The following is a 23,507-nucleotide window of genomic DNA, read 5'->3' on the forward strand; positions in this document are numbered from 1 at the left end:
AAAGCATCTGCCACCACACCAATAGATGTGCCTCCCCAAGGATCCCCCCTGCAGCCCTGCCGGGGAGGCAGCGGCACGGCCATTTGCTGCAGGGAGGTGTGCTGCAGCCAGGGCAGGGAGGAGGCCTCGTGAGGCGCACGCAGGATGGCTGGTGGCAGATGGGGACGGTGAACAGTGAGCCAGGGCTGAGCACGAGCAAGGGACTTGCTGCCAAACCGGCATCACAAGGGGCAGGAGATGAGCGCTCCTGAGATGAAAGTCGCGGTGGGCGATCCACACGGATACAGGCTGGGGTGTTCCCAGGAGGTGGTACGGAGTTGCGCTCCAAAAACCCTCCTGCACCTTGCTGGTTCCGTGCCCAAAACTCGCCAAGGTTGGGTAAAGCCTGCAGCAACTCGGCATTTGTCCTGGAAACCTCTTCCGTGCCTTCCCCCTGCTCCTGGCAGGGCCTTCCTGGAGCTCAGCACCCATCGCTGCACCCACCTCGCCTGAGGCGGGCGAAACCCAGCCTCACAGTGACATCTAGTGAGGAGAGACCTCACGGCGCCACGGAGCTGCACTGGAAATGGCAGCCTGGCCTCCCTGCCCTCCTCGCCCCGCTGCTTTGCCCCTCGGACATCAGAAGACGGAGGCAGAGCAGGAGATGTGGCCCTGGAGGAGAAGGCAGCCTGGCCCAGGGGGTCCAGTGTGGTGAGAGGAAGGCCGCCGGGTACCCAGTGCCTCTGGGATTGCCCCTGCAGCCCAAAAGTAGGGGGCCTCCAAGCACATGCTGGGGGATTTTCAGTGTTTTAGGAGCGTAGGGGTGTCGGGAGCTCCCTGGGGATGCCCTTCCCCTCCCCAGAGGTCAGTAACACTCAGTGGAGAAGAGGTGGATGGAATGGGAAGGAAGAAAGGAGTGAGAGAAAGGAAGAGAGGAGAAGAGAGACCCAGCCTTGTAATTTAGGCAGACTCAACTGCGGGGACTCACAGACAAATGGTAAAAGGTCAGGTTGAACTGTCACCTTTCCACGGCCTCTGAAATCGCTGCTCCTGGTCGGAGGGGGCTAGAAAGAGAGAGCAGTCAGGGAGACAGCGAATAACATAAGGCAGGACTAAATACAGCTGCTAGAGAGAGCAAAGCAAGGAAAGAAGAAGAAGAATGAAGGGGGAAGAATAGTGAAAGCAGGGTGAAAGGAGAGGTCTGGCACCATGCTGGAAAATGCAGCATGCCAGCCACAGGACTGAACATCTCCTTGATCTGGGCAAGCCTGACATGAAATTTTGTGTGGTTTGGAGCACTTCTGGAAAATAAACAAAAAAAGAAAAAATACATACTAGGAAACCACAAAGTGTGCACTGTGGCAACAAGCAGCCAGCCACCCTGCTGCTTGCAGCCGAATCCTTGATGCTGCCTTGCTCGCAGTCCCCACACCAGTGACAACCGGGGAGGGGACCCACCGATCTGGCCAGGGCCGTCTTCTTCTCTGCAATACCTTCCTGATCCCTTCCTTCCTCTGCTCCCCCCTGCTCTTCCTGCTATCTCTTAAGTGGCTCCTTCCTGAGCCTGAAGGGACTGGGGAACAGTGGGGACATGCCACACCTTCGGACACTGAACCGCCATCAGACTAGTGCCAGCAGAGGATGGAGCAGACAGGAGCTGCAGCAGCCAGCAACGCTCCTGCAGCCCTGCTCTGCATCAAGCAGCAGAGAAATCCGCTAACGAGGCCTGCCTAAGGCAGCAAAAGCCTGTGACAACCCCAGCCCATCTCCTGTCTGTCTCCAAACCCGTAATGGTAGGTGACAAGCATAACTAGCTAAACTTCGCTGCATCCAGAGCCAGCTCTGGGGCTTGTAAACATTTTAAGGCCCTGGAGCAGAGAGGCTGGGAACAAAACACACAGCCTTCCACCTCTTTGTCACTGCTTTGAAAGCAGACACATTCAACAATGACTGACAGCCCCCAATTTCACATCTGCACAGCATGGGGTTACTTAAGAATGCTCAGCTCTAATACTCTTTACATGAGAAATCATTATTTCCTTTGTAATCACGGATAAAACACATCCTTCCTGGAAGAAATTAGACTTTGTGTTATCAAAGGCCACTATACTTCCAGAATTTAGAGCTACAGCCTTTTTACAAATCTCTCTAGTTAAGGAATCTGATGTTACACTCAATACCTTGTTTCAAAATCCCTGTTTGCATTTCTATCCATTTGCTGTGGGAACCTGGGAATATTTTGGGGGGCGAATTTCACAGATTCTGGCACAGAACATCTGTAGTTCTGACTAATGCACAAAAGCAAGCTAGGAACAGCAATCAACCAATGTAAGGGAGGAATAAAGAGTTAACTTGCAAACCAAAGGTGAAACAAAAGGAAAAGGTCAAGATCCTTCTACTGCTTCCTCCCTTTCCTGACATTTAAGGACAGTGGTAGGAAAGAGAAAGGGAAATTGTTAACCTCCAGCTGCAGACCTCTTTGTCTGCGCCATTCTAGGAGGCAAGCAACAGCAGCAGACATCCCTCAGAGGAGATTTTTACCTTCAGGCAAAGATAAAGAGTAGGAGAGCACTGGAAGTTCAGTCATTTTTGTGATTCTGGATGCAAACTGCCATTATTTCTCACCACAAAAACCTTGTGACACCAAGTCTTTATTACCTGCAAGATTTGCTAACGAAGTACTTTCTCCTGGTATTCTAAGCTCCAACGAAAGACTTGTATGTTTGTAGTTTCTTTGTTTGTTTTTTCCCCAAATTTAACATTTATGTTCTTAAAAACATTACCTCTGTCCACAAAGTTGGCTCTTACAGCTTCAGCAGAGGTACTGATGCTGGCTGTCTTCCCATTTGGAGCCAAAAAGCAGCACACAGAGACAAGACGTTTTGGGTTGAGCTCCCACGTTGTCATTCAGAAGATCTGGTTTGAACACAACAGCCTCAGATATTTTGTGAGGTGCTTAATCTTTGTGCCTCCTTATCTCATCTGTACAGGAGAATAACAACTGTCTTTTCCAGGGGCAGAGTTCATTTCTAACTGCAGCATCTAGTACAGTGGGAAGCTGATTTAGTCTCAGCCTGAGACAACACTATTTGCAGAAGCTGTGCGATGCAGAGCCAGTTTCTTGGTTACCTGGAAAAGGACGAAAAGTGCATGGAAGAGGTAGGTATCTGCGCTGGATTAAAACAAAACAGTAGAAAATCAGAATAAAAGACTTTCTATCCATCTGCAGTAGCTAAAAACTTACCCACGCAAGGACAAGAAACAAAGCATTGTCCAGCACTTGTTCAAACACAGTAGACCAGAAAGTCAAATCACTTTTCAAAGGCATGTCACAGAGTTAAAGGACAAAGGTTCCTATGTACTTGAGGTACAGGGCAGGCAGTGATCCACGGTTCTTTGCAGGAACAGTGACCACAACACAAACCACTGGAGGTTGGCAAACACAGATAAATATTAATGACAAGAGCTTTGAATAAGACCTCATAATGTATTGCAGTTCCAGAGAAAATACAGAACACTAGACGTGGTGAAACCGGACAGCTGTCTAAAGCAAAGCACATTCTATAATCCACGTGTGAAGGAACATACAGAGGTGAAAATCTGTTATAAATCAGCTTGAAAATCGGCCTGATTCATTTTGAAAGAAAAAAATGCAGATGTATTTGTCAGTATGGACAATACGAAGTGTTCAAACATGAGGATCCCATTTCCCAAAATCATAAGACTGTTTAAAAAGCACTCCTAAACTAAATGAATGCTTGCAATTGTTGTATTTTACTTCTAATGCTGCTCTCAGCTTCTGTTTTCTAACATTCTTCAGAACGTTCCTTCAAGCTGAGACTCCCACGTAGCCCCCTGAATCCAGACGCTGGAACATAAAAAAGAGCAAACAAACAGCTATTATGAGCTGCCACAGACAGCAATATGATTAACCACGAATACCATTAATGTCTTTGTCACCACTTAGTACATAATAATAAGGTGGCACAGGCCAGATGTATGATAATCTCAAAAATCTTCCAAAGCCTGGAATAATAGGGAGAAGAATAGTCACTCCACGATGAACCAGAAACTATCAACACATTCAAACAAGGAAAATTTCCATTTTTCAATGCAGTAAGAAATAAAGCAGAAAGTGAACTTATAATAGCCACATAAGGAAGTTATTTAAACTTAAACTGATCTGTATGCTGTGTTATTTGTAATTGAAAAGCCAGCTAGCTCACGGGTACCCACTGAGGCGTGAGATTTAAAGAAAGCTATAAAACACAAACATTAGCAGCAGAAAGCTTTCGAAGATAACTCTCAGAAACAAAGACATTCTCCATCTGAAAGGCTGTGCCTGTGGTTTTTGCCATCACAAGTTAGATTATTCAGGCTCTAAGATAGCGATTTATTTGGATGTTATACGTTTAAATGAATACCATTTGACATTCGTTCTGTCCCCAAAGCGTTTCAAAGAGCTAACTGTAGTGATTTTTGAGGGAGTACTAAGTGATTAAGCTTTCTTGGATGAAATTTTAATTTGAACAGAGGCCTTAAAGAGTACAATGAAATACCAATTTATTTACTTTTTTACTGACATAGACACAAAGTCTCCTAACATTAAATTTTTAAGAGAACACACCAGTTGGGAAAAAGCTATTTGTAAGGGCTGCTCATCTGCTCTCAACGGTGATTTGGGTAAAAGAAAGTGATAGTTAAATGTATATATCATGATGAAAAAAGGAACATATCTTCACTGTGAAAGCGATAAAGCCATGGAAGCGCCTACAAAGAGAAATACAGCATATTATATGGTGTGCTCAACACAAAGCAGATTTATCAAACACAGGTTAGCAAACAATCTGAGGTCAACAGAGGAAATTTTATGGTTTACGACATATAGCAGATGAGATTATGTGATCCAAATGCCTAAATTCTCCATATATACAGGTTTAAAGGGACATATAATACACAGGCAAAATCCAGTACATTCCTGAAATAGGACAATAAACTGATCTCGTTTAGCACTTCAGGAAAATGGTGTAAGCATAATTTTCTATTAAAGTCAAAGAGTAAGGGAAAAACCTGCATCTGCGACTGCAGGAGCACAGCAGGTATTAGCTGTACCAAAGTCACCCAGACAGAGACATGACAGATGCTGTTATCCCCGTGTCGGCCAAGACCAAGCACAGCTGAAGCCCGAATGCAGTTAGGGGAAACATTAATGACCATCCCCTGAGAAAGGCTGCCAGATCCTGTTAAGAGGAGTGGAAGAAACATAATGTATTAATAATAGGTACTTGGTTTCGCAAAGTGTTAAAAAATCCATGGCCTGTGTTGAACGGTGATCTTAGCGTAGTTTTTGGGCAGCAACAGATCCAAACCTGGGGAACGCACACAACACCAAGCATATCCATTTAACTTCTTGGTGCACTAACTAGCTCTAAGAGCCTGACCAGACTCTGATGCAGGAGACTGTAAATGCAGTTAAAGAAAGTGTCTAGCCTTCCCTTTTCACCAAAATGACCCCTGTGAGCTTGTTAAATTTTATTCTGCAGGTAATTGCAGACTAAAATCATAGCAGGTCTGCACTCAGCCTTGCTGGTCAAAGGAGGAGTTGTCTGTATTAAAGTTTCTTGCTCCTGAAGGTATTTAATAAGAAGGGAGTCAGATTTTCTGAGAGACCTACATAATTGAGAGTGTTATTAATCGGCACAACAGAAATAGAAATACAATAGTATTTGCAGTGGTTTACTTTTGAGATAAAAAGGGCATATATTTTCCAACAATGAGATAATAAATCAGTGCAGCTTGTACCACACTAATTTGTTAAATGTAAATGTGTTTTGCAGTGGTGGTAATGAAGATGTTTTTGCATCAGGTGCCCTCATAAGACATTTATGATGTTACAGTTTTGACACTAAGCATATGTTATAATGTATTAGGTGAGCCTGGTAAAGTTAAGTGATGTAAATGTAGGGTTTAACCAGTAGAATAAGCTATTGTGAATATATTTTGTGATATATGACTATGAACAGCTTACAAAGAACCTGTAAATTGTATTTTAGGGGATAAAAGAGAATGTTTGACTGATGAGGTATTTGGGGAAATTCTTTCCCCACAGTAATATCACCGGCAGCTATCATTTATCTCACTCTGATCAAAATAAAGAGATTCGGAATATACAAGTAGTGACAAATATTTTAGTGAATAGAATGCTGTCTTTGATTTCAGCAATAAGCTATTAAATCACTTCTTGCTCAGTATCTGCTTTGAAAAAGTACAAGAGTCTCCCCATAAATTTGCTAACTTTCATGTGACTGGAGGGACAAACCTGGTATAGAACCAGGAACTGAGCAACCTCAGTCTTCACTGGCTTAGTAGAAAACAAGAAAATTGGGAAGTGCTCTGCGCTACACACCCAGTGACTGTCCCTCCAAATCAATCATAAAATGGTTTGGATTACTTTAAAAGGAAAAACATGAGTGAGAATTGACATACTGAATAGGAAGTAGGTGGTTAATGTTTCCCAGGAATAAGCACCGAATAGGTCTTGTCCAGGAAGATGTATTAGCACCATAGCAATGCCAGGTACTGACACAAGATGCCAGGAACCACCCAGAGATTCAGACGAGAACTAACAATAAAAAAGATGCGCGTTGAGGCGGTATCTGCAGGGCCTGGAGAACAATCTGCAAAGAATGGATGCCTTTTAATGAACCCCAGTTTAAGTGTTATCAGTCACCACTAGAGATCATTACTGAGCGAAACAACGAGCACTGCTTGTATCTCTCTCTCCCTGCAGGACATATTTGAGGGAGAATAAACCTCTTTCTTTCTCCTCCAGGACCAGCTTGCTACTGCCAGCACCAGCTATAATTGAATAAGCTTTATTCAGATGATAGCTAAATTTAGCAGATATTAGCATCCAGTCCCTGGAGAGGCAAAAACTGGGGAAGAAAGCTTTAAATAAATAGACTGAAGTAATACTGAATTATAGATGAAAATTTTGGCAGAGTGAAGCTCGGCGTCTGAGGAGTTGGGCACGGAGTTAAATCTATTTTTGAGGGGTGCTTCAGCGAGACAAACCCTGACAGCCCTGCTGGCTGTTCCCTTTCCTCTCAGCCTGTAATTATTTCCCCTGTGATTACCACCATGGTGGCAGGGGTTCCTCTGAGCTGCGGGCTCTGAGCAGCAGCTCTGTTAAGGTTTATCATGGAGCGCCCGCAGGGCAGCTGCCAGGCCACACAGTGCACAGGGACGACAGAGGGAAGGGCCACCAGCAAGAGCACGGCGCTCCATGCCTCTGCCATGTTCTGTGAGGGAACCCCACACAACATGGCGCCCCAACATGGCGCCGCACCTTTCCCGCCCAGCCTTTCTCCACCCCCTCCCCCCGCGCATGCTCGCCACGCCGGGCGAGAAGGCGGAAGCGCGGCGGCGCGGGGAGCGGAAGCGGCCTCAGGTGAGGGCGGAAGTCGGGCGGCGAGGCGGAAGCGGGGGGGCGGCCATGTCGGCATCGCTGCTGCGGAGGGGCCTGGAGCTGCTGGAGGCACAGGGTGGGGCCGCGGGGGCGGGGGGCTGGGGCTGTGGTTAGGGTTAGGGTTAATTTCATGGCTATGGGTATGGTTAAGGTTATGGTTGGGGTTATGGTTATGGTTATCTCGTCGTGCGGCCGCAGTAACCGTGCCCCTCTGCCCCTGCAGGCCGCGGGAAGGCCCCGCCCGGCCTCCAGCCGGGGAGCGGCGGCGCCAGGACGCGGCGGAGGAGGAAGGCGGCGCCTGGGCCGGGGAAGAGCAAGGCCACGATTAAGGGCAGGGTCGTGAAGTCGGCGATAGGTGAGTCCCGGTGCGATCCAGCCCCCCCGCCCTGCTCCCCGTGTGCCCATCCCATCCCATCCCATCCTCTAGGGTGTCCTCCCCTTAAGCACAACCTGATCCCGGCCCCGAGCTGCAGCGACGTCTCTTTCGGGGCTTTACATCCCCGTAGCAGTCCTCGTATGCTGATGTGTTTTTCCCACTGTGCTCTGGTCTAGAGGAGTATCACAAGAAGAAGGCCGTGAGTCACTTGAGAGAAAACCTGCAGTACATGACGAGCGGACGATGTGTGGCAGACAAAGCTGTCACCCAACAAGTAAGACTGTCACTTCTTTGCCGGCAGGGGTCTGCATCCCCTGAGGAGTGCAGGGTACTACCAGGCAGAAACTTAACTCTTTTGCATAGGGTCTGAGCTGACAATCTCGGTATAGTTCCCTTTATTATCCATTTCAGACCCTATGCAAAAAGTTAAGTTTCTGCCTGGTAGTGACCTTGGGGAATTTCTGTGTGCTCAGGCAAAACAACTTTAAATTCTCATTATCTTATTCCTCACAATGTTCTTAAATGTTATCTAAAATCTGCTGCAACTGTTGGCTTTTCTTAGTTACCAAAGGTGTTTCATAGTTTCAGCTGGCAAAGGAGCACTGGTTCACACGTTCTCCTTACTGTTGAAGTGTCCTTCTCTGTAGCTAGAGGCTGTTTTGGCAAGGTTCTAGGTATGATGCTGACTCACGTGGCAGGAATTTCATAGCATCTTGAGTGGTGTTTCTCATAACCTGAGAATTTAACCAGTGGTTTTTCCCAAAGATAGTGCTGTGCCAGGAGTCAAACAGGCAAATAGCTGACACTGCCTGTTTATTGTGCTATTTTTATGAGAAGGGGACTTTTAACTTACACAAACGAAGTGGTTTAGTCCGGTGTTTCTCAGGCATGAGATTGTAAAAGGCCACAATGGTATATTAGAAAACATTGAGGAAATTCCACAAACTTCTTGGGTTTTGGGGCTGTCCTGTGATTAGACAGGACAAAAGCAGCCCAGTTTCAGAAAAGTTTACTGTCAGAGAGTGGTTTCCATATTTGGCTCTGAATACTACGTGGATATTTGCTGTTGTCCCCATGATCTGCTTTGGTTAACATTGGTATTTGCCTCTCGTTCCTCTGTGGAGGCATTCCAGAATACAGCAGGGTACTAGCAGAATGACAAGGGTATGGAAGGTGAGCTTGAAAGTCACTGTTCTGTGACTTGGTCTGGATAACAACGACTGTTGTTTTTCCCTTTCCCTTTGAAGGTTCTTACCCAGAACAGAGGTAGGAAGTCCAAAGATCGACCTCCAGAGAAGAAGGCGAAGAAGAAGCCTGAGGGCACTGTATTTACCGAGGAAGATTTCCGTAAATTTGAGAGAGAATACTTCGGGACACTGTAAACAATGTGAAAGGGACTCTCGCAGCTCCAGTCTTTCCACAGCTGAGCGCTCAGAACACAGGACAGACCGCTTCCTCTGTGTGTTTGAGATGAGACACAGGAGATGAGCGTCTTTGTCAGCGAGTACTGTAATGTCAGACTTGCAGGGAAACACGGCATCTGTACAGAGCTGGTTGCTGGAGACGTGGACGTTCTCTTGGCTTTGTAATGCGTTGTCCTCATAATTATCTCCCTCCAGCCAGCACGCCTTGTGTTCTTGATGCAGAAGGGTGGACCAATCCAAAAATGAACCTTGTTCCTCATCCTCAGGACGTAAGGCTTCTGCTGCCTGACTCCATCTCAATGGAGAAATGTCTTAGACCAGCAGAAATAAATCGCGAAAAAGGAAGGTTGCTTTGAAAGACTGCTAAAACACAAATAGTCCTGCCGTTTCTGTTACCATTACAGCCTCTGTCAGGCTTTTTGTCGCTGTAAAAAACTTTGTATGTTTTATATGATTAAACTGTTGTTGTTGCAGATGCTGCCTATCCTTGCCTTTGTGGTAGTGATTATTATGACACGTTGTGACTGAAGACAGACCAGGTCATTGTTCTGATCCAAGCATCCCTGTTGTTGGGATGACTCAGTTGTGTGAACGGCCCCTCTCTGATTCATGTTGCCACTTGTATTTAGTCCTCTCTGACATGCTCAGGTCTTCAAAAAGTACAGGTTGGAACTGAGATGACTCCTGTTCTGCCTGCTCGCAGTCCTCCCCTCTTCAAAAAAGAGGTCTTCTGGGGGAAAGCTGCCTTTTTGGATACTTCAACCCAAGCATTCCCACTGAAGTTGCAGCTGCCCCAGCAGCGCGCTGCTGCTGGGTGCTACCAGCTCCTATAGCCAGGAGCACTTCTCCAGAGGATCGAGTCTTCTGAACCAGAGGCCGGTGGTGCTGGACTGAAGGGATGTTTTTTTTTTCTGTCAGACTACTGCTGAATTCCTTGCTGCAACAAATAGATGGCCCAGCAGATGGGAGTGTTGTTCCAGGCGCCCTTCCTTGCTGAACCACTGTAAATGGCTTCTGTGAAGCTCCTGCCACTGCCCTTTCCTGCCCCTTCCCTAGGAAGATGGGAAGTGTGTGCCCTTTGGAAAAAACGGAGGTAAGGAGAAGGCCTAATGCCAAGCCTTGGTTAGGCTCCAGAATTGATTGCAAGTGGCTTGGCTGAGCTGAGCAGCTGCTGCTCAGATGTTAGCACTGGAAGGAATTCGGTATCCCTTCCCTGCCATCTGATGGTAATTCCTGGTGCATCCTGTTAAGTCTGTGTCGCCTCTGTTGTGTTCTTTCCCTCTTGTTTGCATGAGAGGGAAGGTCACCCAGATGTACAATGTCCAGACAGGGGAAATAGTGAACATACTAATGTTTGTGTACTGGAAGTTGTGTAACAGCGTGTGGGAGGGGATTTCTTGTAATAGGATCAGTTCAACCATCTGCAGCTAAATAAAACAGTTCAAAGACCAGTTCCCCTCTTCTTTGTTTTGTTCCTACTCCCAAAATGGAGAGATGTGTAGAACGGAATAGAACGCCTAAAAAAGTAGTTAAGGACAATACGTATGCAGCATATGTCTTTTTAAAACCTCTGCCCTCTATGCCAGCTGCTGTGTGTACTCAGCAGTTCCTCTGACCTTCCAGAGGTGCTTCCTGTCACCCCCTGCACCTCCCCTACCAGCTCCTCCAACGCACCCCTGTTTCCGTGGTTGTTCAGCTGCTGAGCCACCCCTCTGCAGCTCGACGAAAGCAAAAGCTTTGTTGTCACAGAAAGGAACGCTAGGGTAACGTGGTTCGCTCTGTTTGTACAAAACCCAGCTTGTTTGCTTGCAAACATAAGCAAAGAGGAAAGCTGTTCTTTCAAAGTCAACGAGGAACTTTAAAGCGGGGCCCAGAGCAGTTTTCCCAAAGGATAACACCACCCAGATATGGGGAATTTTAAAGTTGAGGGGGAGCTCTCGTTACAGGACGGGAAGGCTATTAGGGCCAGCACAAGTAATCATCATACTTGCGGCTATATGCCACGAGCTGTTGTACTCGTTTGAGAGGGCAAAGCTACCTGTCAGACCGGATTGTGCCAGATGGAATCAAACTTGGTTGTACAGCCAACAGTAACCTCAACTAAATTAAACCTTATCTTGCAGGAGGGAGGAAAAGCAAGCAGAAGTGAGTGAGTGGTTCTAGATAAACCACCATCTTTGTCAAAGGCAAAGATCAGGCATGTCCTAGCCTTGGTTTTTCCCCTCTCCCACAGAGCTGGAGCTCCTAGGAAAGAATAACAGCAGTGCCATCTGCAAACAGGGTAGATAAGGATGCGAACTGGCCCCTGAGGGGAATATCTTCAAGCTAAAGGGGGAAATAGGTACCAGCCAGTTGCATGTGCCTGGTGGTAAGATAAAACAAAGCATCTTCTACACCCCAGCCATCTATAGCATGGAGTACTCATGCTTAGAGCCAGGCGGGGCCCCCAGGAGGTTGCTATCTCAGAGCAGCGCGTGCCATCTCTCTGTTGCTCGCAGCCACACTTTGCTGCCCCCCAGAAGAGAGAAGAGGGGATCAGGGATTTTTTTTTCTACCCTTCCTCCGACCTGGGCAGTTCCCAGTCTGGGAGCTAAGACGCCGCAGCCCTCAGACCGGCATTTCTCTCCCGCGCAGCTGCGAGCGTGGGGAGGCTGAGCTCATCGGGCTGCTGGCTCTCGTCCCAGCTCTGCGACACCAGCCGAGCATCCTGCAGCAAAAAAAAATAGAGGTGGCTGAGCTGGGCAGGAGGGAGGGTGCCATCTTACAGCGCATCCCCACCCAGACGCAGCAGGGAGTCGGGATGGGAAGGAGCAGCTTTAATATAAATGCAAATACAGGCTCTGGAGCGTTAATAATGGGGTAGAACCTTTCCAGGGAAGCGGTTTAGAGGAGGAAGAATGGTTCCCAGCTGCTCGGTGTCGGACTGGCTTGTCGTGAGTAAGATTCACAAAGCCTGTTAATGGCTTTATTGCTCCCTCTGTTATGTGAGTGGAAAGCAAACAGAAAAATCTGTTTGGACAGGTACAAGCTGGTGTAAGCCGAGTGGCTCACGGCCTCTGCTGTATCAGCAAGTCCGTGCTCTTTTAGCATGGAAAGCAACAACAGGTGATATCAATGTATAGGTGTATGGGGGGGGGGGGGGAACTGCAAATGTAAACTAATAAAATGGGGCTGCCCAGGACACTAACCGATTTCTTCCCTCAAATGACACAGCAAGAACAAGCCTGGGTGCAAACAAACCAAGGCAGCCCGTCACACTTGCTCAAGCAAACAGGGCTTAAAATGCTGAAAAAGCCTTTTGACTTCTTTTTTAAGGGGGAGGGATCTTAAAAAACTTTTGGGAATCTCAGTCCTGGGCTACTTTTTCAGGGTTCACTTCCGTTTTGGTCTTGCTGATGATCCAGTGTCAGCACCTACAATGCTGATGGGCTCCTAAACGCCTTGGGTAAGGGACTGGTTATTGCAAAAAGAGCACAGAGCAGCACTGCCCTGAATAACTCACTAAATAAATAAATAAATAAATGAGGTGAAGCACATGGAAGTTTCTCATTTCAAGACAAGAACAATCCATTCAACTGAACATGAGGAATGTAACAAGGGGCAAGCTGCCTAATGCCTGCTTACAGCTCAAAATACAGCACTCGAGCCAACGCAGGCTGAAAGGTTAGTAGGTTTGAGACGGATTAAAGGTCTGCACGACTATCCATAGCTACATTAAACACGATTAGCTGTGCCAACCACTAACTGTTGGGGGCAGGGAAAATAAAAGGCACAAAGGTTGTCCTGCCTCTGTCTACGGGGTTACATGCACCTTTTTCTGAATGAATAAGCTGTTGGCAGGGCTAACCCATAGCCCAGCCAAGCAGGCCTGTTATTTATCTCCTTGGCTAACTTGTCTTTAATTGGAGGGAAGGGGTTGGTGTCTCTCTCTGCCTGCCCATGCACTGCAGCGGAGATGCAGAGGAGTGACACAGGCGGCACAAAGGCAAGCTTGTGCTTCGGAGAAGACTCTGCCCCATATAAATTAAACTGACATGGTTGCTGTGCTTGGATCTTGCTCCCGGCCATTTTTCTGAAGGGTGTGAACACGTGAAGGAGATAAAAAGGGCCGCTGAAGGAGAAATGAGAGGCAGACAGCCATTACTTTGAGAACATGCGCCTATGTAATATGGAAATAGGAGCTTGTGGGTAGAGCGAGCTTCATTTGGCGGCTTGTGACACTGCATGAGCGCACTGAAAATAATGCAAAGACGGCATACCTGGGATACCTGAGTAGCCAAAACAATATTGTCTAGGTCAGTGTTAATTCACATGGCTCAACTAAACGGCTTGAATGGGAAATTCAGCAAAGATGAGCTTTTTTGGCCCAGCAAGAGGTAAGATCCCAAGACTGTCTTTGCATGGGAAATGCGGTGTAACAGGAGCGTATGTGCTGGTCTGCACTGCAAGGCTGTGAATACATCAGGAGAGAGGAAGGTAGGTTGTCTCAGAAGCTGCTTGAATTGTATTAAGAAAAACTAAGTGCACACAAGATGGCAATTATGTTGGACAGTGGATAGGAAGGACAATATAGGCCCTGTTGTTCCTGAAGGCCTAAGACTATGAAAGATAAAACTGGTGTTATTCTGATCAAAAACTTATAGATTTCCCACCAAAAGCCCATGCTGACTTAGATTTAGTAACAGGAGAAAAAGGGTGGCCACACAGCAGGGAGGGATGAGAGAGCACACTTTCTCAACACAGGGAAGGTATATGGATATGCCAAGAACAGAAGATGAACCACATCCCCCCCCAAAAAAAAATAAAATAAAACAGTGAGGCAATACTTAAGGAGACTGTGGGAAACATGGGCAAGACAGGGAGTAGAATTTTTTTTTTCAAGAGGCACATGATTCATCTCTGGAGATGACATGGCCTTGGGGCCGGGGCAGAGCAGGCTGTGACGTGACTACCACTCCATGAAATCGTTTCGGCCGGAATAACCTACATTTTCTTTCCACCAGTCCAGCTCGGCAGCGCTGAGGGAGCATTCATCTCCCGAAGGACAGCCTGTCCTTGCTATTATTTCTGGGCTTTCTGCCAGGGCAAAACCTCTTCAGAAGATTTTTATTGTTGTTCGTTCTTCCTTCCCCGAAGCTGCAGCCGGGGGGTTATTTTTGCAAGCGCGCTGCAGGGGTGCACCTGGTTCTCCACATGGGCAAGCGATGAAGTTGTCAGCAGCAGTGGTTTCCTCTTTATGTCCGCAAAGAGAAGCACGAGCACCTGGGTCTCTCTAAAGGCAGAGCAAAGAGGAAGGTAGCTAGAAATAGTGAGCTTTTACATGGTATAGATTGGGGAAATTCTGCTGTTTCCGAGTAAGCCTCCTCTAGGTAGATAAAGCCCCCGTTACATGCACCAAAATCTATTTCTGGATGTTGTATCATCCTGTATGGTAACCACAAAGATTCGGTTGAAGCACGTTTGTCCAGAGAGGCTGTGAGAAAAGGAAGACAGAGCCTACGGTCTGCAAAGCCTGAACTCAGTCAGCGGGTAGGAAGCTCGCAGCTGCTCAGAAGCTTCCCCCCGGTTGGGGTTTTAATGTGACAGTGTCCTCGGTGTTCCTCCAGAGAATGAATTAAAACACAAAAAGTCAGCCCTGATGTTTAGCCAGCGCAAAATCTTACCGAAGTATGGAAACGCAGCTTCGTCCCAGCAGGCGTTGCGTAAGGGTGCCATGTTGGCTGCCTCTGAAGAGCTGCCAGCTCGGAGCCTGGGCAAACAATAAAGCCACCAACTGCTCTCAGAGGGCAGGTTTCTGGGTGCCCTGCAAGAAGTCCTGTAAAAGGCACATGGGGATTCACAGCAGAGAGCAAAGCAGCTCTGAGCTTGCAGCTCTGCTGCCCCCACCGCCCAGCCTGCCGCCCAGCTTCAGCAGCAGCTGCAGTGGCTCTAAGGGAAATGGAGGTGGTTGGGCAGGGGGATTGGTTTGGGGAGGAAAGGAGGGACTTGCCCTGTAGAGAGAAGCCACTTGCTTATATAGGTTACCATTTTTTTTCTGTGGCTCAGCTGAGCCCAAGCACATTAAGGATTTGGCCCATCAAGGGCAAGATTATCCTGCTCATTGGGCTCTCCTGCCTCTAATCATCCCCATCCCCAGCTTCGCAGGTCCAGCTGATCTGAGGGAAACCCATCAGGCTGCTTTACCTCCCAAAACAGAGCAGTCCCTCCCGCCTGCATGTGGTCACCAGTAAGGCCTGGAAGAGCAAAGCAGCACGTAAAGCAGGACTGAGATGGACCTGCCAGTTTGTGGTGCCTCCTCTTTGTATGGCGTGTATCGGTCAGGGCATTTGCTGGGGAGGTGAGAAGAGGGAAGGATGCTCCCGTGAAGCTGAGACTGCTCAGGCAACAAGGAACTCACTGGTTCATGAAACGCAAGGTGAGGGGCTTAACCCACACCTTTTGTCATGTGGCACGAGCCTGAAATCCTAATGGGGATCCTTGTCTTTGTGATTTGAATATCCCCAAGCACCAGCTCTAATGGATGGGGAAATTAATAGGGCTCAAGGACTGCAGTCCTAGCTTGCGGATTTAAAAGCCAGAAACAGGACCCCATAAGGCTGCAATAGGCAGGAAAACAATAAAAATAAAATATATTGTAAGTAACACAGACATCCTCCCTCCCTTGTTCCAGCGCTGGTCCTGAAGCCACTGCCCAGGGTGTGTGCACCAGCCAGGCTGGGACGTGCAGGCGCCTGAGCTGGGCGGCTTGCTGGGTCATGTCAGTACGAGTGAGAAGGAATATTAACTCCCCAGGGAAGGATGAGCGTGTCCACTTGCCAAAGCTGCCTCTGGCAGGCCAAGCAGGGATTAAGGAGTCTGCTGGTATCACTACATCTGGGTGTCAGGGGGGGGAGAAAAAAAATCACACACACACAATGTTTGTAAAGGGCATGTCCCAAACCCCGAAGCTCTTATTAGCAGGATACAGGTGCACTGACCATGGAGCTTACTGGATTTCAGAACCTCACAGAATGAACCAAACAAAAAATTTCCTAATGCTGCCATGAATGTATGCACAGTAATAAATGTAATGCCTACAGGCTGAAACCACCCCGCTATGCAGGCTCCTACCTGCCATCTTTACGCTTTTTTTTGTGTAACAGATACTGTCACAGCACGTTTTCCCCGTTGCGTCTTTTCTCCTGACTCTCCAGGACCAGAGAATTGTCTCGCTTACTGCAGACCCCGACACAAAACGCCAGCCCAGGAGCCAGGTTGCAGCCTGTCAGCCCCTGCCCACATGCTGCTCCAGCACATCGGGGTTTTCACCAGCTGTGTGGCTTCGGTAGAGCTCAGCTGGCCTTACGGTCCCAACTGATCTGCTCACCCAGTGCTAGAAAGTTAAATTCGCGTTCACACCTCAGAACTTGACACTTCAGTGTCTGCCCGAAGAGGCCTCTAAGACTTTAACACTTAAGCATGTAACCATCTTCCAGTAAGTGTGCTCAGAGTAACCCCACTTACTCGGCCCACTGACAACCCAGCCCAAGGACAGCTCCTACCTAAACCCCACCGGCAAGGGACAGGAAACTCCCTGCAGGTATTTTGTGCTTGTCTGGAGACCCACTGCAAGACCAGGAGAAACCAAGAAAGCTCAAAGCTGCCATTATACCCAATCGTCTTCTAACAAGCTTTTCGTTTCCAACTTGGCAATCACTTTACCTTGTATGTACCATTCATCTACAGAAAGTATGTTAGAAGTCCCCTTTTCAAAAATCATCTTAACTTGTACTTCAAATGGTTCTTCTACAGGCTCCTAAATCGAGCATGCCTTTGCTACTTTAAATCTGTTTAGTGCAGTATGACCTCCCTTGGTTCAACAGTAGTTTGTGTGTTAGCTGTATGTGAATTATGAGTCACTGCCTGAACAACCTGAAGGCACTTCCACACTTGATCGATTTCCTCATGTGGGACAAGCAGCATGGTTATCTAGGCCAGCGTTATGAACCAAGGAGCCTGAATTATTTCATCTGGGTAATGTGGTGTAAGTTATGCTTTAGAGGAACCCATTTATCTCACACACAATTGCAAGTTTACTATAAAATAATTTATTAGACAGCAATACACAGCTTTAGCAGCAAGCTTATATACATGCACATAGAAACTACTGACTACCCTACTCAGGGACCCTAGCTCTTTTGACCTTGGCCTTCCGGACCTCTTCAATCAGATCTTTTAGGTACTGAATTTCCTTACTCAGGGAATCTGCTTTCTCCTTCAGGGCCTGATTCTTCTGCTCCAAGTCTCTGCACTCCCCAGACAGCGCCTCCTGTTCTGCCCTCTTCTTCTGTCGGTAACGCGTGGCAGCTGTCTTATTCTGCTCCATCTTTTTCAGTTTCTTATCTATTTTCTTTTCTCCTTTCATCTTTGCTGACACTACCTTCTCAGCAGGATGATCATAGGGTTTGGACCGCACAGAGCCACAGCTGGCATCTGCAGGGAACTGGTTGTCATTGAGGGATCCAAGTGAATTGGTAGGACTGTGTTGGGGTGTTCCCAGGTAGGAGTCTGGGCTCATGCATATTCCACTATCATCAGAATGGTTCTCCTCCTCCTTCTCAGACTTAGTGATCACTACCACAAAGGTGGGGCCCCCCTCCACTTTTCTTTCTCCTTCCAGAACATCCACTTCACTACCTAGTTCTAAACTAAATGAATGGTCTGGAGTAGAAGTAAGAGACCCTGGGGAGAGGGGAAAAGTCCAGAGGGAAGCCAATGGGGCCATTGGATCTGCTCCAATTGGAGATTCAGGGAGATTGGTGATTAGGTCAGGGATCAGTGGAGGTTCTTTGCAGTGAAATTCCTGGGTGGTAGGGTTAAATAGGAGATCACACGTGTCTTCCAACGTGGCCATCAGCTCGTCTGGTGAGACGGTGGCGTCCAGATGTTCCATACCTAACAGGGCATCAAAATCAAATTCCTTCAGATCCATCTTCTCCACCATCCACTCCATGCCAGAGAAGGCATCCTCTGAAAAGGGAAAAAAAAACTTTTCATTAAAATGGCAACCAATATTTAAGTTTCTGTAACTTATCTAGGACACAAAAATAATTTTAACACTTCCCTTATTTCTTTTATTAGTATCAAAGAATTTTATTACCAACACTGGCTGCAGGGTACAACCTAAGCCCTAAGCTGTTCTGACATTCCATCCCTCTTACTCGAATACTCTAAGAATTCAAAGTCATTTGAAGCACACAAGCATGCTTGTTTCTTGTGACCTCTTCCAGGGAAGACTACTGTAACAGTTGGTATGTTATTAAAAAGGCAACAGAAGTGTCATTTTATCATACGCCAGTTCAGTAACTAGCAATTTTGTGTTGTGTAAGCAGTGCTGTACGGATGGTTTCCCAACCAAGGTACGTATGTGAAGTTACCTTCTCATTTATGAGAAGACTTGCAACTTTATTTCTGGATAGGAGTGTTCCATAATTTATTATATGCAATCGTAACTGACGCACCCTGCGCAAACAAAGCATTATCTTACCCTGGCTGCTATCTATGGTGTTGCCTAAACTGTCCACAGCGAGCCAATTGGAGGAGACTGCCTTAGCCTTGTCGCTGGAGAACCCATGCGAACTGAGGGGCTCGGCCACCTCCAGGTAGTCATCTAGGAGTCCCAGACTTTCCTCAGCCACCGAACACGGCTGGCTGAAGGGGGACGACACCCCCAACAGCATCTCGTTGTTCAAGAGGCTCATCTTGGTCAGTTTTTAGTGCTTTGATGTCGAAGGATGCGGATAAGCTGAGGGTCTTTTCGTCGACTACAGCAGTGCTGCTGTGTGGTGCTTTGAAAAACCTGCAAGACAGACATTTTTTTTTTTTAAATGCATCAGTACTTGTTCTGACACGGTAGCTTTTACAGAAAAAATGTCACTGCAGGGGGCACGGCGGTACATACTTGTATAACTGCAGTTTTTGGACACGGCCAGGGCCGGCCCGGCCCCGCCCCCGTGACTCACCCCCCCCCCCCCCCGCGGGCAGCCGCAGCCATTTCGCGATCGCGCCACTTCCCCCTCCCCGCCCGGCCGCCATTTTGTGCCTGCCACGTTTCCACCGGGGCTGGGGCACCGCGCGGCTCGGGCGGCTGCCAGCGGAGAACTTGGAAGGGGTTAACAACCCTTAAAAAAAAAATAAAATAATCCCACTTACCAACTAGGGGATGGGAGAACTAATCGTGTGCCTCACGCTGCCTTCTAGTTCCCAGATGGCACGGACCACCCCCACCCCCCGACGATCAGGACGGACTTAAAGTTGTAGTATTAAAGGATTATTGTACTGCTGCCGACTTATTAATAGCTCCGTTTTATCTCCTCATAAGGCCAAGGATAGGGCTTATACTAAAACCCGATGCCTTATCTTCCTCACCTACAAAAGCATTCCCCCACGCTGAGTAAGAAATCCTTCCTGGGAAAGACTACTCTTACTCCCACGGAGACCCCCCAATAAATGAGGAATTCATAAGGTTTTAAAAAGCTTTTTTTTCTTGAACTACGTGGTTTTTTTTCCCCATTTTCTTCTTCAATTCTGCTGTTTTTCCCAACATCCCCTAAGGTTAAGCCCACAGAACGATGGAATCCCCTTCCTCTCTCAAGCCTTAATCCCTACTTTTTTCCCCCCAAGGCGATATCGTTCATTATCATAGGGATGACAAACGCACCCCAGAACGTCACTTTAAGGAGGAAAAAAAAAGGGGGGGGGGGAATCTAGCACTCAGGGGAGGGAACGGCCGCCCCTCACACCCGATACTCACGCCATGGTTGCAGATGCCAGGGATGTGCCGAGGCCGCCGCCGCTGCTGCTGCGCCTGGTGCACTGGCCGGTGCCGCCGCTGGCCCTGCCGCCCTTAGAGAGCCATGGCGGCCAGGGGAGGGGGGGCTGCTCCGCTCGGCGCCGCGCGGGGAGGCTCTGCGCGCACAGCCACCGCCACTACCTGTCACCTCGGGAGCACCCACACAATGAGGTGGCAGCTCCCGCCCGCCGCATTTATATAGGGCCGCGCTAAGCAGAACGAGTTCCGGACGTGAGGTGTCCTTCCGCCTAGCAGCGCTTGCTTCTCGCCAGCGCCCGCTAGCCCCTAGATTGACTTTTTGGGCTTCTACTCCGGCCGTCCTGCTATGAAGTAGTCGCGGGAGCTACCGATGAGGGCTGGCCGCCCATCGCGGAGTAGCTAAATGGAGGGGACTATACTGGTGTACATCCGCGCCGCCAAGCGATGCGAAGTCACGTGACGGAGAGGCTGAGGGCGCTCCCCCCTCCCCTCGGGGACCGTCGGGGGGGGGCTCCCGCTCCCGGCCGCCAACAAAGACGGGGCGCTCGCCGAGCAGGCATCACGCGGGCACGGGGCGCGCTGATTGGCTGGCGGCGGCTGGTTCACGTGCGCTCTGAGCTGCCATTGGCTGGGGTCCGAAGGAGGCCAGATGGGGAGGCGAGGGGGGGAGGGGGGAGGAGAAGGAGCAGCTGGGCGACAAAATGGCGTCGTGAGGCGCTTGGGGGGGGGGGGGGGGAGCTGATGGTTCCCCTGCCATTGTGCTTCTCGTTGGTTTCCTGCACCTACACTGACCTAGTTTCTCCAAGCACCGTCCCCTTCATTTCTAATGGCCCCTCTCGTCCTCCTCACAGCTCCCCCGAAGCGAAGAGGTGGCATGCTGCCGTGGCCTCCTGCTCCCTCTGATAAAGTGTGAGACAAGGGCAGCGCCGCCTCCCCTCCCGGCCTGCCCCCGCATGCTGCGCTGAGATTAAGATTATGGTTGTTTTGGGGCACAGGTTGTGTGTCCGCACGTGTGGCAGCGTGCGTATCCCTGACCCGACACTGCTACCCTCACGGCTATGGCGTAGCATCGACCTGGGGTGGTTTGTGAAGAGAGCTGTGCTACCAAGGAACCGAGAGCCTGAGCCTAATTAGTGCACTGAACCTACGCAAGAACTAACACTGAATGCAGTTATTCCCCAACTGGGAAACAAGAACTTTCTCCCCTCCCATCTCACATTGACGCAGTTGCTTCCCTCTTCTCTGTGCAACCATTACTCGGACCCATGTGAGCATTAATGGATCACCTACACAGCCTCACAGCTGTGAAAGGTAGCCTCAACTTGGAATGTTTTTAATGCACAGTTTCACGTTATGTTTTATCTGACCTAAATCAACTAGGTGAGAAGGCAGCCCTGCACCCCTCTACCTCCAACCCTGCTTATACAATTCTTCCAGCTCAGCTAGCTAACCCAGTACAAAATTCAGGGGGACAATTTTCTGCTGGTTTCAGTCCCCTCATCGTTTCATTCACGATACACAACCAAGAGAAATACAGCTTCAAGTGAGAGTTTCCATGTGTTCCCTCACTATGTCAGAGCCATCTAGCTTTAAATGGTTGCTTTTCCTTGTTGCCAGCCCCACAGCACACCATCAGCTCTAAGAGTTAAGGTGGGTCCTTGCTTGCTCAAACATCACAGTCCTGTAGGTCAAACTCCTCCTGGCTACTTCTGCAAACGGCTCCACTGTTTTCCAGTTAGGGCTCGGTAGTATTTGTGTAAAGCCATGGCCTTCACTGAGTTTGTACAGGTGTAACTGTCTGGAACTTATTAAACAGCTTGACTAATAATTTGTGAAGACACATGACCCGGTTTCTACTTTTAGCAGTAAGATGTTACCATCACCACTACAAATCAGGGTATGTCACTTCACCTCTATAAACTGAACGCTGGCAGCTGAATGAAAAGGGCAATTTTTCCTCTATGTTGGGTTGTTGTATTTCTGTTTTGTTTTGTTTCTCTGGAATCAAGCACAGATTTTGAAGACTCATTAAAATGGAGGAGGCAGCAGAGGAAAATGCCTTCCGACATCAGAAAACACCACGATAGCAACTGAGTGATTTAAGATGACTGTTCTGACAAATGCACAAACAAGCAGGCAGATCTTGCTGCAAAGCACAATTCAGAGGATGCAGCAGCTTTCAGTGAAGCCCGGTGGGGGATCGGATGGGTGGTTGGGTGGACAGCATCTCTCTGTCCTGACTAGCTAAAGGAGAGCTCTCACATCCCCCACCTTGCCTGCTTGCCTCTCCTTGTAGTGAAAAGGGTGATTGTACAACTGTAATTGTAGCTAAATAAACAGAAACGCTATACACATACACACCCTATCCTTCATCTTTAAAAGGTAATTACAGATTCCTGTGGAAAAGACTCTGGGTATGTGTGAGCAAGAATCACGCAAGCAAAAATGAAATAATGAAATATGCAATGAGGAACTTAACCCAGATCTGCCTGTTCCCTAGCTGCCTGGTTTCCATTTTGTGAGTAAATGCAGAAATTTGTCCGCGTTTTGAGTTCCAGACAGATTTTTTTTTTTTTACAGTCCCTAATCCTAGAAGTGAAATCAAGTAACCAAAGTCCAGCCATTTAGTGAACAGTGTATTTTTCCCCATTTTCTGAAGGACTGCACAATTAACTGTTCTTACATAATTTAATGAAATACATTTCTAATTCCTTTATAAATCGTGTCTCTGTGTTTGCAGATTTTACATCAGAGGTTTCCCCTTTGTAGCTAGAGTTTTTTGACTGAGCAAGAAGATAATTCTTTAAGCCCAATTAACAACTCCTTGGGAATTTTTGTACAAAGAAAATATTTTCTAAGCAGAGGGCTACTAGCTACCCACTAACTCATATGTCCCTTTCCAGTATAGCAGAGTATATTTATAGCTCAGACATTGTGGAGAGAAGTCTGATAGCTCTGAAGAAAATTGAATTTACAGCACAAAAACGGGGCCCCTGAATGAAGATTAATTTGTGTGTATGGTCAATAAACTCCTGATGACATGTTAACAGCTTTAGCACCGCTGATGTTATTTTCCTGCCCTGAGTACCATATCTCAGCAAAAACAGCTCCTGCAATAAGTCAGAACCATCCGTATCCAGAAGCAAGGGGACAGCCGCAGGCAAAAGGAGATGCTCACACAGAGCTCACAGCAGGGTAGAGGCCAAAGTGACCTTGCTGGGGAGTGATGAAATGCCCAGATAAATACAGCATTGCAGAAAGCATCAGGAGGTGGAAAACTGATACTCCTCCACTCATGCTGCTCCTTCTTTGAGATGGAAGGATAATATATGGGCTTTCTTTCTTTCTTTCTTTTTTCTTTCTTTCTTTTTCTTTCTTTCTTTCTTTCTTTCTTTCTTTCTTTCTTTCTTTCTTTCTTTCTTTCTTTTTCTTTTTTTCTTTCTTTTCTTT

At 47.9% G+C, this 23,507-nt stretch overlaps 2 protein-coding genes and 1 long non-coding RNA gene across 4 annotated transcripts; 1 reads left to right on the forward strand and 2 right to left on the reverse strand.

Annotated features, from left to right (window-relative positions):
• Window positions 1–2,613: 2,613 nt before the first annotated feature.
• On the reverse strand, window positions 2,614–7,943 carry LOC310897957. Of its 2 annotated transcripts, none has more exons than XR_014582852.1 (2): window positions 7,898–7,943; window positions 2,614–3,847 (listed from the first exon to the last, which is right to left on the reverse strand). It is a non-coding gene; the product is annotated as an uncharacterized lncRNA (long non-coding RNA). The 2 variants fall into 2 exon arrangements; XR_014582853.1 differs by lacking the exon at window positions 7,898–7,943 and adding an exon at window positions 6,466–7,259.
• Window positions 7,399–9,720, forward strand: RPS19BP1 (ribosomal protein S19 binding protein 1). The gene is made up of 4 exons (XM_083832130.1): window positions 7,399–7,523; window positions 7,671–7,802; window positions 8,000–8,097; window positions 9,071–9,720. Exons 1-4 carry the CDS (start codon window positions 7,475–7,477, stop codon window positions 9,203–9,205), a joined length of 414 nt encoding a protein of 137 aa, XP_083688256.1. The 5' UTR covers window positions 7,399–7,474; the 3' UTR covers window positions 9,206–9,720.
• Window positions 9,721–17,311: 7,591 nt separating this feature from the next.
• On the reverse strand, window positions 17,312–20,959 carry ATF4 (activating transcription factor 4). Its single transcript, XM_083832118.1, has 3 exons — window positions 20,040–20,959; window positions 18,774–19,085; window positions 17,312–18,256 (listed from the first exon to the last, which is right to left on the reverse strand). The coding sequence occupies exons 2-3, from the start codon at window positions 18,985–18,987 to the stop codon at window positions 17,403–17,405; spliced, it is 1,068 nt and encodes a 355-aa protein (XP_083688244.1). The 5' UTR covers window positions 18,988–19,085; window positions 20,040–20,959; the 3' UTR covers window positions 17,312–17,402.
• Window positions 20,960–23,507: the final 2,548 nt, after the last annotated feature.

The sequence above is a fragment of the Anser anser genome (genome assembly GCF_964211835.1).
Source record: "Anser anser genome assembly, chromosome: 1".
NCBI classification, from domain to species: Eukaryota; Metazoa; Chordata; class Aves; order Anseriformes; family Anatidae; genus Anser; species Anser anser.